This window comes from Anopheles maculipalpis, chromosome 3RL (genome assembly GCF_943734695.1).
Source record: "Anopheles maculipalpis chromosome 3RL, idAnoMacuDA_375_x, whole genome shotgun sequence".
In the NCBI taxonomy this organism is placed as follows: domain Eukaryota; kingdom Metazoa; phylum Arthropoda; class Insecta; order Diptera; family Culicidae; genus Anopheles; species Anopheles maculipalpis.
The window spans coordinates 54,411,734-54,425,020 of record NC_064872.1 but is presented as its reverse complement, the minus strand read 5'-3'; the positions used below and the strand labels follow the sequence as shown (position 1 = coordinate 54,425,020).

The window sequence follows — 13,287 nt, the reverse complement described above, 5'->3', positions numbered from 1 at the left end:
TAATTTCAAAATAGAGACAGAATCTTCAATTACAAAATTCAATGTAAAAAATATTTGTTATGAAGAATTGATAACTCTTTCAATTTCCAAAGTATTTTGATTATTACTTTTTCCCATCTTTTTGGCGAGTTACGGATTTTGTTAGAAAAAAGGGTTTTTTGGATGCTGCGCAATTAGTTCACCCATTTTCATTTCTCTAAAATTGAAGAAATGCTGCTCTGCTAAGCCATGTTGCATCGATCGGAAAAGATGATAATCAGAAGGCGCCTGATTTGAGTTGTACAGCGGGTAGAAAAGGACATTGCATTTAAGCGTTTTTAAATATTTTTAAACGGTGCTGCCCCATGTGGTCGAGTTCCCTTGGATTCAGTTCGTACGGCACCCAATGTCTTGCGGATCATCCCCATAGTTTTTAAAACATTAGCAAATGGTTTGCTGAGATACCTTCAGCGCCTTTGCAAGTTCATCTTGCGTTTTCGAAGGATCTTCAACGAGCGTTGCCTTGAAGATCTTCATATTTTAAAGAATATCCGGAGCAATTCTTGGTCTTCCAGAGAAAAATTGCTACTTCCTGATAAAGCATGTTCACCATAAATTTTCACTAATATACTATAACATTCGGTAGCGGATTTGTTCATGCAGTAGTACAAGTTCATGCAGTTGTCGCCTACACCTCCGGCCCGATGGTCAGCCCTCAAGATAGTAGTATTATAAGAAAACCCAATATAAATTCTTAAGTTTATTTCTAAGAAAGCTAAGCAAAGACCAATATTTTGATTTCATCAAAGTTCCATATTGTACCCCAAAGTCTAGCACGTTACAATCGATGATCTAACACCATCAGTCGTCGGCTATTTATACGCGGTGGCACAGTATCTGAACCAACAATCCGCTGGTAAATAAACAAACCTCACTGGAACCGATATCATCACGTCTCGCTAGCAAACAGAATGCATTAAAGCGCGATCGGTTCGGTGCATGATTTCATCCCAAAAACCCAATACCAAGATAGCACGCGCGCGGAACCACGTTCGAAGCAAACATATGCAGCATAAAGTTCTAAAATTATACACACGCGGTCCCATCTGGCGTTCAGGCGCATTGAGATGTAATGTATTCTCAAGCCAACCCCCATTCTGTGCTGTGTTGGTACACACACAAGAGGAATACAATTTCCAAACCGTAAAAGACTTCAGTAACGCATGGTCGTTCGATGGCTAGACAAACGATCGTCACGGTTTTCTGATGAGGCTACGAAAGGTTAGCCTACCTCGTGTCTTTGCTTTTGAATTTTTCTACATTCTTACGGGCGATCTTCGAATCTTTGAAACTCAACACTTCCAACTTGCTGCATCTTGTGGCCCATTCATTGAGCACGGATTAGGTGTGTGTGTGTCTGTCTGTATGTCCCTTCTACCATCCTTTACTCCTCTCCCATTTCCACTGCTTGAACAGCTTTTCCATACGTCCAGGCCCGGTTTTATGCTGCTTCGAGCATGTCGGACGATGTTTTCATTTCCATTTCTATGGACAGCTCTCGAGGGCGGCGAAAAAAACATGAATAAAAAAAACAACATAAAAACCCTGAACCAACGGGTACGATCACCAAACGCTCCCTGCAAGATTATGGTGGGTGCTTGCCAAGACCACGGTACGAAGACGACACCACCGAAGACGCTCGGTGGAAGAATAGCAACCCGAAAAGAAACCACCGGGAAGCGGCCAGGCCAGGTCATTATCATCGCCGACTTCTTTCTTTCTTTTTTTTTTGTTTGTCTGCCTCTCCTACGGTTATGTCTTGAGGACCGAAAGCCAGGGGTGACTCGGTTGGTCGTTGCGGTTGCAAGCGATTCGATGCACCGCATGCGACGAGGATGCTGCCGTTTGCTATGGGATTTTGTGCTGTTCCAACCAAATGGTTGGTTTCTTCACGACGTTGCACTTTTGGCCGTGCGGTTTCGTCTTTCAGCACACCTTTTTTTTATGCTTGTGCTATTTCACCAATTATCGCAGCCATTTTAATCAACACACTAATTTCTACGGTGCACGTTGTCTGCTGCTTATACGCGTTGTTTTATAATATTTTCTTCTTGAACAGTTTGCATACCGATCGGTATGTCTTTTTGCACCTTGCACAATATCTAGCTTTTCACTTTTGCACACACACACATACAATCAATTAAAATAATATTTTCGAAAGCTTTTTTATAATTTATAATCGATGCTTTGGAGCGCATCTTCAACACGTTTAAGGCACTTTTCCATCTTCAGCTATGCACATTCCCAACATTATCCTAACCTTTTCTTCTAAACCCACATAACACTTTAATTATATGATGTTTACCTCGCTTAAATACGCGACACACTTCTGACCAAGTCTTCTTATCGCAGCACTACACCATAGACGGCTTATCAACCACACACTTCCTGCTCTCTTCGGCAAGATTCTTGGTTCTGGGGGGAGTTTCACTTTTCTTAAGTTTTTTTTTTTTCTTTTGTACCACTGTCTTACCGGGACCGGGACGGGAGAACCAGTTCCTGCCCGTCTGCTCGGTTCGATCGTTCGCGCGTTTCTGAACCTTGCTGGTCGTACGCAACCCGAAAGAACCGGCCAGTCCAGATCGGTGCTCGGGCAAGTGCGTGTTCTCGTGTGGAGACGATCGCGCGCTTTATTTGCGTTCTTGGTTTTACTCCTTGCTTCGGGTGATTCTCCATTTCTTTTTCGCTTGCAAGCATGGTCGCAGTGATTCGTCGGCAATGTTGAAGCCTTTTTAATGCTCTAATCTAAGTTTATATTTTTAACCTCTTATCTGAAACAATGACGATCAAGTACAGTAGGTTGATTTTTCTTCCCGCTTTACAACTTTAACGGAACAATTGCTAGCACACAAAAAATGGTTTTTTGTTGATAAATGAAAAAGTCGCTCTTTCAGTTGTATCATCCCTTGTAAGAGGGTTGAAATATTTCATTCATAATCGTTAGCCATTATAGCAAAAGAAGGGTGTGTAGAAAGCGAGAGAGAAAAAGACCGAAACACAATTAACTGAGAGAATCCTTTTGTACAATTCTCTCTCTCTCTCTCCGCTCGGAACAGCGGATCAGAACATGTGTTTTAAAAATTTGTTGATCGCGGATGATCATCGTAGTACAAACCATAGGCGGTTGTTTACTTGTTCCTCTGTTATAGCGTTTCGCCGGGAACAGGTTTTTTTCGTCACACTACGGGGATATTGGTCATGTATTGCAACAACGATTGGTGCACTGTAATCGATCCTGGCTTCAGAGTAATTTCAGAGGAGTTTTGTGAGTTTGTATGCCATCCTTCCGAATCAACGGCTGAAATCTTTTGGGATAGTTTTATTAATAAAAATTAGTGCGTCTGTCGCTTGGGTTACACAATAGGTTCTTATTACCAAAGGAAAAGTGAGGAAAAACAGTAGGAAGTTAACACAGGGCAGGGAATGCTAAACGGAAAGGAAGAACGAGGACTCGCTCAGACGAGAACGAAAACTCGGCACAGGGACATTGTAGTCGTACAGGTGATACGAGCTATTGAAGTCCGAGAGAGCTCTAATAAAAGTTTGAACCATATCGTGTATGGAGACAGCGGGATGGAGCGTAAAGAGGGATGGCTGATAGAAGGGTAAGGAACGTCCAGATCATGGGAAGTCCAGAAAGGAAGCTTGCTATGAAGCAAGAACGGATGTAGGATTGTCAGGCTTCTATAGATTCTTATCCAAAAAGCTGACAGCGAACCGGGTAGGATGGGGGAGTAAGTTGTCAGTCTGCATGGACACGACGAACAGTCGAACTTGGGTGAATCTTCACTGCACACTCTCCAGTCTAGCCATTACAGTCGAACCTGTAGGAGACCACACAACGTCGGCGTAATGTTAACTAGATCAAATTTCTGAGTTCATAGGAAATTCCGCCAATCTGACCCAAGGATTTATTGGACTTGCCAATAACATGGTCGACCTGTACACTAAAAGAGAGAGAGCATCTCAACTAGCCACACACACAAGTCTTTTACGGAAGTTAATCGACTTATGACAGTGTTGTGGAGGGTGTTGCTGTACGGAACCTTACGAGATCTCGCAAACGGAATGACATACAACATTTGTCAGTACATAATAACAGGCCGTTATTGCGACACCTAAAGGAAAAAAAACTATTAAGCAAAATCTTTAGAGGGAACTACAATCAGCTGACGAACTAACAGGAAGATAAATTTTGAGATCGTTCGCATAGAACAGGGTACCATTGAGAGGGTTAATTGTTAACATTATAAACATATTGATAATTTTTGTCGCTAATTTTAATCGCAATTATCTCTGGACTACCGAAAAAATAAAGCAGCCGGATAACATTTGTATTCGAATCTCTTTCCATCCGATGCGTTAATTGATCATGGACAAATAAGCCAAAACAGTAGCATTCGAGATTTCATAAATCTAGTCTATTTTATTTTGTCAGATACAGATAATGTTGGTTAAGTATATTTTGGTTGTTTTGTGTACAAAACACTTGCCGAGACGTTTGAAACCTCATACTTCTGAACTCTGAGAAAAGGATTCTGATCAAAACTGATGAATATATCTTAGCCACAATCGAGAGTAATTAGCCTCCTAAGCTTGGAAGGACTTTATTGTCCGTTTTGATGATTGTCAATAGGACGAACTCTATGAACTATACAATGACCTTACCGTACTCTATTTAAGACACTAAATAGGGTCTTTCGCATCTTCGGGCTTGGGTGGACATTTCATGAGAAATTATCCTGATAACCCATACCGTTTACAGTCATGGTAGGGCCAAATGTTGACGAGTCCACCAGAAAGTCTAGGATTTTAGATTGGTACCGGCGTAAGCGACATCCAGATCTTCTGCAGCTGGCCAAGAAGTGGTTGTGTGGGGGTCCGATGTAGAAAATACTGTTGGTGTCCAGAAAAAGAAACAATGTCTTTTTTGCCTCATAAACATCATTAGCAAAATCTTATAACATAAAACAACAACAAATTTTTGAAATATTTTCCACCAGCTGCGGAATAACTTAAATGGAAAAAATCTTCCTGATTTCAGTTGTTCGTTAAGATATTAAAAAATCTGAAAGCATACCTGAAAATCAAATGTAAACAGTTTTGCAACCAAAAATGGCAATAGTATGAATGACTGATGTCCTAGTTATTTTAAACGAGAATTACAAGCACAACTTGGAAAATGTTCTTAAGACTGCAACATACCCAATGAAATGATTACTATGTTAGGATGTCTGGTAGTTCAGTATGGTAGAAATCGCTTATAGCTTAACTTAAATAAATAAACTAAGAATTTTGTAAACAGTGTAAATATATTATGAATTTACAGACTTAGCTAATAACTATGCATCTTTCGCAATGGAGATCAATACAAAACTACTGAAATTGTTGTAACTATGTTTATTGCATATCATCAATACCTTTTAAAAACAATATAGTGAACAAATAGCATTACATCAAATTGCCCCTATTCTTAAGCACTTTCTCCTTCACCGCATAGAACCATGGACCGATCTTGGAGTTTTCCAAACAATCTTTAAAAGCTTGACATCCTTCCATACTGTTCAGCACGCCAAACACTGCCAGATCGGCCAGATTCGGCTGTGAACCACCGTGGAAGGTCGTTTTCTTCTTTTCAATTTCACCGATCCATCGATCGCACGCATCGTATATATGCGACCGCACATCGTCGCTGAGCTGGTGACGTGCCTTTAACCGTTTGCTGATGCCCCACATTGCGAATGCTCCGACGTAAACCATCAAATCCCGTTCCCACTTTGGGAAGTGCACGTTCCATTCGCCAACGTCCGAAAACCATTCGAACGTTTCCAGTGCCTCGTCCTTCGTTCGGTACACGTTGGGAGAAATCAAATGCACCAAATGATCGTCAGCCCAGGCGCGCCATTTACGTTCCTCCCTGTAGAGTGATGATTAATTATTACCATGAGACACCACAGCGAAGTCCAGCGAAACAGTAATACTTACTCTTGCTCTTCCTTTGAACGATTGTCGGTCTTTTTTTCTTGGAACATCAGGAAATACTTGTTCATTATATCGAACACCTTCCGGCCGGCATCATTTTCGTACGATATCGAAGGATAGTATTTGGCCAGTTCGCCAATATCTTGCTTTTTGTCGCGAAGAAAGCTTGAAATCGAAGACACGATCATGCTTGAGTCCGTTAGCTGAACGTATTTGCCGGATTTCGTCTTTGCCAACAAAATTGGAACCTTTTTACTGTCCGACCAGCGTATGTCCTGGCGTAAAACGGCATCAACCTCCACCACCGAATACGATAGACCGCTGTGATCCAGGAAGGCTCGAACCTGTGCAAAAACCAAAGGAATCAATTAAACGTCGACGAAAGCAGAATTTCTTGAATACTATTACCTTGCAACAGAAGGGACATGTTTGAAACTGGAACAGCACTAAATCCAAATCGGAATCGTCCTTGGGGTTGACTACTCGGCGCATTATTTTCACATCCGGCAGCTTATCCAGAAACTTCGGTCCTACATGCTCATGCAGCATATGATCTGTGGGGCCACCTTTGAAGTAACTGTAGCTGGACCAACCCGTACCAACCAATGCACCGATTGCCATGCCTTTCAGTGCCAACCCCAGAGTGCTGGTAGGTTTTTTCGGTGCCGCTCCAGTGGCCAATTGGCGAACAAAGTTTATCCGCTGCAGTTTGGCCACATTTTGATGTGGAATCTTTGTTGCAATGGATGCAATTGCACCCAAACGGAACGTTGCCATTACGTAAACGGAACCAAACAGACTCGGATTGTTTCTTTTTCGTCTGCAAATTAACTGCACCCTGGCTGCCGATAAAAATTGCTGTTTTTGTCGTAATCAGCCGGTTTTTCACAACAAACCAAACGTCAAATCAGACTGCCTAAAGCAAGCCCTTTTTGGGTTTAAATTTTCCTGTAAAAAGTGTGTCTGTTTGCTACCATTGAATCGCTATGAAAAATAAGACAATTATGTTGTTTTATGATAAATAACGACAATTTATCAATTGTAAAAAAAAGAATAATAAAATTTCTTATAAATATCGATCTAAGTCGGCTGACGCATTTTAGATATAATTCCGCTGTCTCGATTATCCGTGGATTTTAAATCGAACCCGGAACGGAGCTGAATGCATCAATTATTATTTTGTCCATTAGTGCCAAATTATACCCTTTCTTCAGTAGGAAAATATATCCATCCCAAACATTTCTAAATTTATGCGACTTCCTCTACAAAATGTGACATCGGTGATGAAAAACTAAATTAAAATCGCTTGTTGGAGCGATTAGTTCTTTTTCCGTGCCTTGCACATCACTACCGTATAGAAAAGTCAAACCAACACGTCAATTAGCTTCTGTTTATTTCGCACAGTCACCGAAGAAGAAGAAAGCTTCAGAGAACAGCGACGAACAGATCGGCAAATAATACTGTAGTTTTGCGTGTAATTTCTAGCAATAAACATGCTTGGAATCGAAAATTTCCCCGAGTACGAGGTGCCTGGAGCACGGAAAGTGCAGTTTTATCCCTACGAATCGAACGGCGGGTAAGAAGGGCACAAAATGTTAAAAGCAACCATGTAAACCATTGTTAGGTTAAGATTGTTCGGTGTACCAAGAATGACTTGAATGTTTGGTTGGTCTTTCCAGGAGTGTTGTCGCTATTGCCGGGGAAGATTTCGCAGTGATCGGTGCGGACACACGTCTAAGCTCCGGGTACTCCATTCATACACGCACGCAAAACAAACTGTTTCGTCTTTCGGACCAGACGGTACTGGCATCGACCGGATGCTGGTGCGATACGCTCGCCCTGACCAGTCTGGTGAAGGTGCGGATGCAAATGTACAAGGATCAGCATCAAAAGAACATGTCAACTCCGGCCGTTGCTCAGATGCTGTCCATCTTGATGTACAACCGTCGGTTCTTCCCGTACTACGTTTCGAACGTTTTGGCCGGTTTGGACCAGAACGGTAAGGGTGTCGTGTACAGCTACGATCCAATCGGACACTGTGAGATGACAACGTATCGTGCTGGAGGATCGGCCGGACCATTGTTGCAACCGGTGTTGGATAATCAAATTGGCCAGAAGAATATGCTCAACGTAGATCCGGAACCGGTTAAAATGGAGAAAGCCGTCTCGATTATTAAGGATACATTCATCTCGGCTACGGAGCGCGATATCTATACGGGAGATTCTGTTATCATCAACATAATTACTAAGGATGGCATCAAGGAAGAGACGCTGCATCTCCGAAAGGATTAGGCGGGTGAAACTCGATGGTAAAAAATGGGATTTTCACTATTTTTGGATTAATAAACGTATAAAATCCAGCTAAGTTCAAGTTGTGTGATTCGCGTCATCAATGTTTTATTGTTAAGTGGTGAAAAATTAGAAAAATCTTTCTTGTATTGGAAGAAGAGATAAATGCGCACGTTATATTTCAAACTCAAAAATAATACAGCAAACGAACTAAAAGAACAAGAATGGATCAGCTTAGTGGCTAATAAAGCCTTTACTTTTGTAGCAGCTGCAGTTGCCTTAAAATTGCTGTCATAGTCTACATTTAAATTGGAGTAATTCACTCCATTAATAAAACATAGAAAATTTTTTTATTCTAATACAAACAAAAAAAAACATACACATTTGGATGAAACTGCTGCTATTTGTACCAATCAAATTTTACTTGCATTTTAAATTGGAAAAGTTTGAACATCCAGTATTTGAGTGCATTTGCGACAAACCGCACGATATTAGTCTGCCACCGTGCATACACGTCTCTCTACAAAGATGTCGCTTTAAATATAAGTTATTGCCTGCTTTCATTAGGAAGCGGGCCACCATGAAGTAGCAGCGACAGTCAGAGCGGGGGAACAATATGCCGTGGTATCAAGTATTAAGTTTGAATATTATGCCATCACCATCACATGGAGCATATGTTGGCTGGTCGTGCTCTTTTACAGGATTTTTCTTTTCTTCTCTTTACACCGTCCACACTCGACGCGTCGCTGACGACGCCTATCCTTGCGCAAACTTGTCGCCAAAGTTTCTTGGGGCGACTTCACTACGCCCGATCGCTTAAACATTACAATTAATAAATGTGACCTCCAACTCCATGCTGTACATCAGTGTGCATTTCGATGAAACACGCGCGCAGTCGAACGATTTTACTGCCTCCCGAGGTCTCACTTCTTACCGGGAGGCAGCAACGGGGTGCCGATATCTTTGCCTCGCAGCTTTATACCGATAATACGCTCAATTTTGCCCAAAATCAAATTGTTTGGAATACCACGGCCCGCCTCGTAATCGTTCACGATTTGTGGTTTTTCACAAATTTGCTGTAAAGAGGTGCGGGAGAAGGAGAAAAAATCACTTTAGTGGTTAGAAATTGTCGTCTCGTGCGTGCGGGACTAGGTACAATTGATGACATACCGTAGCGAGATCCTTCTGGCTCAGTCCCTTCGCCTGTCGGCCTTGCATGATTAGCTTGGCCACGGATGGTGCAACTGTTTTGTGACGCAGTTCGTCCGTTTCGCGATCCAGTTTGGCTGTATTTTTAGCCGCGACATGCTGTTTGTTGGTTCCAGCGTTGACTGAAAATAGAGGGAAGTAAAAATAAAATAGAAGAAAACATTCATAGCAGCGATACCGGGCGTAAAAATAAGATGACAAGAGCACATGGCGCGCGGATAACAATTGAAATCGAAATAAACATTGCATCACATTACATTTCCCAAAGTAGTATGCACATGCCGCTGGTCTTCGGATGCCGGAAAACATAGCACACATTGATAAAAGCGCGATGTTGTTGTTTTTCTTTTCTTCGTTCAATCGAAAACAGCTCAGATCGATGCCATGAGGACAAGATGTGTTTACATGCAATACGATCAAGCAGGTGCGTACTTACATTTCTGTGTAGTTTCAACCGGAATTCCCTGACGACGTGCCTTATTGATGGCAGATTCAGTCTTTAGTGTGGCTGCTTTTGGAGCCTTTTTACGCAATACGGTCACCGTGTCCCAGTCGCTTTCCGACATCTTTCTCCTGGTTTTTGTGTTCGCTTTACACGACTAAATTTCTTCAATCACACAGCACAAATCAGTGCACGCTGGCGAGAAAAGTTTGCTTTGCACGGCGATACGTGAAGATCAATCAAATTGCACCAAATAAGCAGTGCGGTCCAAATTTAGTCTCTGCGTTGGTGCTTTCCTTTCTATTGTGGTTTTACTCCGAAATCGGAGGAAAATGAAGATTCGACGTTTCTAGAATTGCAAAATCTGACAGATCTGACATTAGTTGACACAACGAAACGCTAGGCTGGATCAATCTGTTGTACGGGTAACTATTTTTTTTGAGGAATATTGCTATTGTTGCCACAGCTACTGTTAAAATGCGTGACCAGTGGACGCTATCATTAGACAAAGGAGCCAATTGCCAGCTTGAAACAGTTAACAAAATCATTATCTCTCGTTGGTTTCGTGTACATCGATATTGCATCAAATAGCAAGAAGTGGAACAGACAAAACTTCATCAAAATATTGCATACTCTTGCAAGCATGTGCTAAATAAGTGGATTGCATACGTATAGAGGCTACTTCACTATTTTTGAAAGGTGTAAAAACGTGGTACTGTCATTGCGTGCAGCTTGACAGTTGACACAGGTACGATGAAGAAGATTTGTTTGAAAGAATATATCAAATCTACAGATTGCGGGTCCCAAGAGATTGCAAAATGAGAATTTGCTGGTGTCGGAGATCGCATCGGTTCCACCAGTATGACATTTTCCGTAACCTTATGAGTGGATTCCTTCATGTTTTGACTTGAAACCTGTTTCCAATAACCCACGGTACACAAATCGTGAACTTTTTAACAATTTTTTTTAAACAAATTTTAAGTCTACGCTTCGTGAACCGTGGATTCATGAGCTGAAATCTCTCAGCGAAAACTCAAAAAGCTCCAAACATTACATCAAAAAGTTTTCGGATCATGTATCTGCGTTATTTGGATCACATCACGCTCTGCTTTCCTTTAACCGCAAAGTCCTTTAGAAACGTATGAGAAATGATAAAGAGTTAAAATTTTTAAATGTTTTCAGCTCGAGAATGGCTGGATGTGTTTAAATTTCTGCTTCCACATCTTTTTCTCTTTAATCACATTAAATTGGAAGTAAAGATCACAATTCGCTGCTTAAATAAAATAAAATGTGTTCCTTTCTGTCAAACATGTTACACTCCAAAAGTCAAATCGAACGAAATGGACGAGCCCGGTCGTTTCGTGAGCCATCGAAATGGATTTTTTTCGCTCACTCCATTTCAACAAGAAAACGCTACAGATGCAAACTAAACGCTGAAGTAGCAAAGAAACAAGAGAGTGGAGTGTATGTGAAGTTCGTCCGCTAGAGGATTCCTGTTTCATTATTTCGGTGACCAGTGATCATCAGCACGAATCAGCAGATGCCGTTGTCTTTTATAATGGCTTAAGTGCGATAGCGAAACTCCTGGATTAGTGAAGAAGTTGCCTTCACTTCCGTACGCTTGGGCCGTTCCGGTCACGTACAGACATACGGGGCAACCCTGCTGTGAAGTGAGGTAAAAGAAGAAGCGAAAAGGGTTACCAAGGCTGTGGGACGGTGGGAAGGCGAGAGATTTTTTTTCTGTGTTGTATATTCCCTCTATAAAACGGTACCGAGTGTATGTGTGTGCAGAGCAAGTGTTTGGGTGTTCTCGGGTGGGGTGGAAGTAGTATAGGAAAGGAACAAAATCGGGCATCATAAAAAAAAAGCTAGAAGATCGGAACCAAACTCCTGCCTCATTCGCTGCAAAACAAAATGTTTTCTTTTTTTCGCACTGCCTGGGATCAATCTGTTTCTTTTTTGTTTGCCTTCCCGAAACTCACACACTAGATGTAGGGTGTGGGTCAAAAGGGAGCACTAAAGGTAACCAACGTACACCATGGATACGCTATCGAAGACACGGCACCCGCAACTATGCATCAAGTTTCCATCGCGAGTGGGCGCAAAGATGTGTGCTGTGAAAAACGTAGTATGCGGTGGCGTGATGAGAAAACGAGTTTTCTTTTTCAACCCCTGGCGCTGGTTGTTTTAATTATTTTTCACAATATACGTGGTGAGAAATTCCGATCTAAAGGCCACACCAGTGCCTCTGCTGCTTCTCTCGGGCGCCGTTGCCCTTTCGGAATCCAGGGCTGGTCCGGCAAGAAAGTGGCAACTTTTGGTTCTTCTGCGTATTAATGGAGCGGCTCCATCAAAGCAGGCGTGTTGTGGCGAGCGCATCCCTCCAGTTCTGGGTGTCTTTTTTAGGTAGAAAGATGTTTTTGGAAAGAGAAAAGTATTTACCTCACGAGCGTGAGCTGGCTCTCTGGTAGAGTTTTCATTTCATCGACCATAAAGGTGTGTGTGTGTGTGTGTGTAGATGCTCAGCTTCTCCCACGGGGCAATTTCCCCATTTTCCCAACCAATCCTCCCCCCAAACCCGTTCCAAGGCTACTGGAATTCACATGCACTTGTGCAGAGAGTAGGCGACACTGCCATTGCATTTCCAACTGGAGCAACATCTCTGGAAGTTTGGGAGATTGGGAGAGCACAGCGAGACCCACAGCGAATGAATGAAATGGTTGGAAATTATAAGGGGAGTGCATAGGAGAAGGGCAGGGGAGGCCGGTTGCTAGCAGGAAGTGATTTTCTTTTACATCGTGTACAGAATTCGTCCAAAAATTGTATCACAAAGCAAGTCGCAGTAGGCAACGATAGGGTGGTATGTTTGACCCCGGGGCTTTGACGTTTCTTTTGGTTTTTCCCCCCCATTTCGCGACGGCAAACTCGGATTGGCAAACCATCTGTCACGTAGAATTTTAATGTATCCGTGGTCGTCCCATTCAGGCACAGGATCTCTCTCACCCGCGAGGCACTACCCCAGACGCGGATCGGTTGCAGAAAGTGAAGCAGGAAAAGTGCAAAGAGTGCAAAATTTTCACCGTAATTTTGAAGCAAACGAAGATTAAAAGTTGTTGAACCTTTATGCTACCGGAAGTTTTTGAGCGTGTGTGCGCACACGAGCAGCGGTGTGTGTGTGAGAAGCAGCACATCGACTCAGTAAAAACGGGCTTAGCGGCGGTGTGTATTTTTTGTTGTGTTGTGTGTGGAATGTGAGCCCCCGAAAAAACCTCCCCACAGCATCACAAACAGGCGGCCAGCACAGCCAGCCAAGCAGCCGGAGCAAG

The 13,287-nt window shown here is 42.4% G+C and overlaps 4 protein-coding genes across 5 annotated transcripts in view; 1 reads left to right on the top strand and 3 right to left on the bottom strand.

The window, feature by feature from the left end:
• LOC126563180 (selenoprotein F) overlaps nt 1-13,287 on the bottom strand; it is an 805,869-nt gene that overhangs the window by 319,830 nt on the left and 472,752 nt on the right. The gene's annotated exons all lie outside the window — the stretch shown is intronic.
• LOC126562424 (prostaglandin E synthase 2) lies at nt 5,467-6,875 on the bottom strand. The gene is made up of 3 exons (XM_050218935.1): nt 6,430-6,875; nt 6,025-6,365; nt 5,467-5,956 (listed from the first exon to the last, which is right to left on the bottom strand). The coding sequence occupies exons 1-3, from the start codon at nt 6,796-6,798 to the stop codon at nt 5,491-5,493; spliced, it is 1,176 nt and encodes a 391-aa protein (XP_050074892.1). The 5' UTR covers nt 6,799-6,875; the 3' UTR covers nt 5,467-5,490.
• On the top strand, nt 7,433-8,343 carry LOC126562939 (proteasome subunit beta type-1). The gene is made up of 2 exons (XM_050219542.1): nt 7,433-7,597; nt 7,701-8,343. Exons 1-2 carry the CDS (start codon nt 7,515-7,517, stop codon nt 8,311-8,313), a joined length of 696 nt encoding a protein of 231 aa, XP_050075499.1. The 5' UTR covers nt 7,433-7,514; the 3' UTR covers nt 8,314-8,343.
• LOC126563224 (endothelial differentiation-related factor 1 homolog) lies at nt 9,193-10,106 on the bottom strand. The gene is made up of 3 exons (XM_050219853.1): nt 9,956-10,106; nt 9,481-9,641; nt 9,193-9,386 (listed from the first exon to the last, which is right to left on the bottom strand). The coding sequence occupies exons 1-3, from the start codon at nt 10,083-10,085 to the stop codon at nt 9,234-9,236; spliced, it is 444 nt and encodes a 147-aa protein (XP_050075810.1). The 5' UTR covers nt 10,086-10,106; the 3' UTR covers nt 9,193-9,233.

Coding starts and splice junctions, on each gene's coding strand:
- LOC126562424 (XM_050218935.1), bottom strand. CDS start 6,798: ATGGCAACGTTCCGTTTGGGTGCAATTGCATCCATTGCAACAAAGATT. Junction 6,366..6,429: donor CATGTCCCTTCTGTTGCAAG/GTAATAGTATTC, acceptor GTTTTTGCACAG/GTTCGAGCCTTCCTGGATCA. Junction 5,957..6,024: donor CGTTCAAAGGAAGAGCAAGA/GTAAGTATTACT, acceptor ATCACTCTACAG/GGAGGAACGTAAATGGCGCG.
- LOC126562939 (XM_050219542.1), top strand. CDS start 7,515: ATGCTTGGAATCGAAAATTTCCCCGAGTACGAGGTGCCTGGAGCACGG. Junction 7,598..7,700: donor CCCTACGAATCGAACGGCGG/GTAAGAAGGGCA, acceptor TGGTCTTTCCAG/GAGTGTTGTCGCTATTGCCG.
- LOC126563224 (XM_050219853.1), bottom strand. CDS start 10,085: ATGTCGGAAAGCGACTGGGACACGGTGACCGTATTGCGTAAAAAGGCT. Junction 9,642..9,955: donor GGTTGAAACTACACAGAAAT/GTAAGTACGCAC, acceptor CTCTATTTTCAG/TCAACGCTGGAACCAACAAA. Junction 9,387..9,480: donor GCCAGAAGGATCTCGCTACG/GTATGTCATCAA, acceptor ACCTCTTTACAG/CAAATTTGTGAAAAACCACA.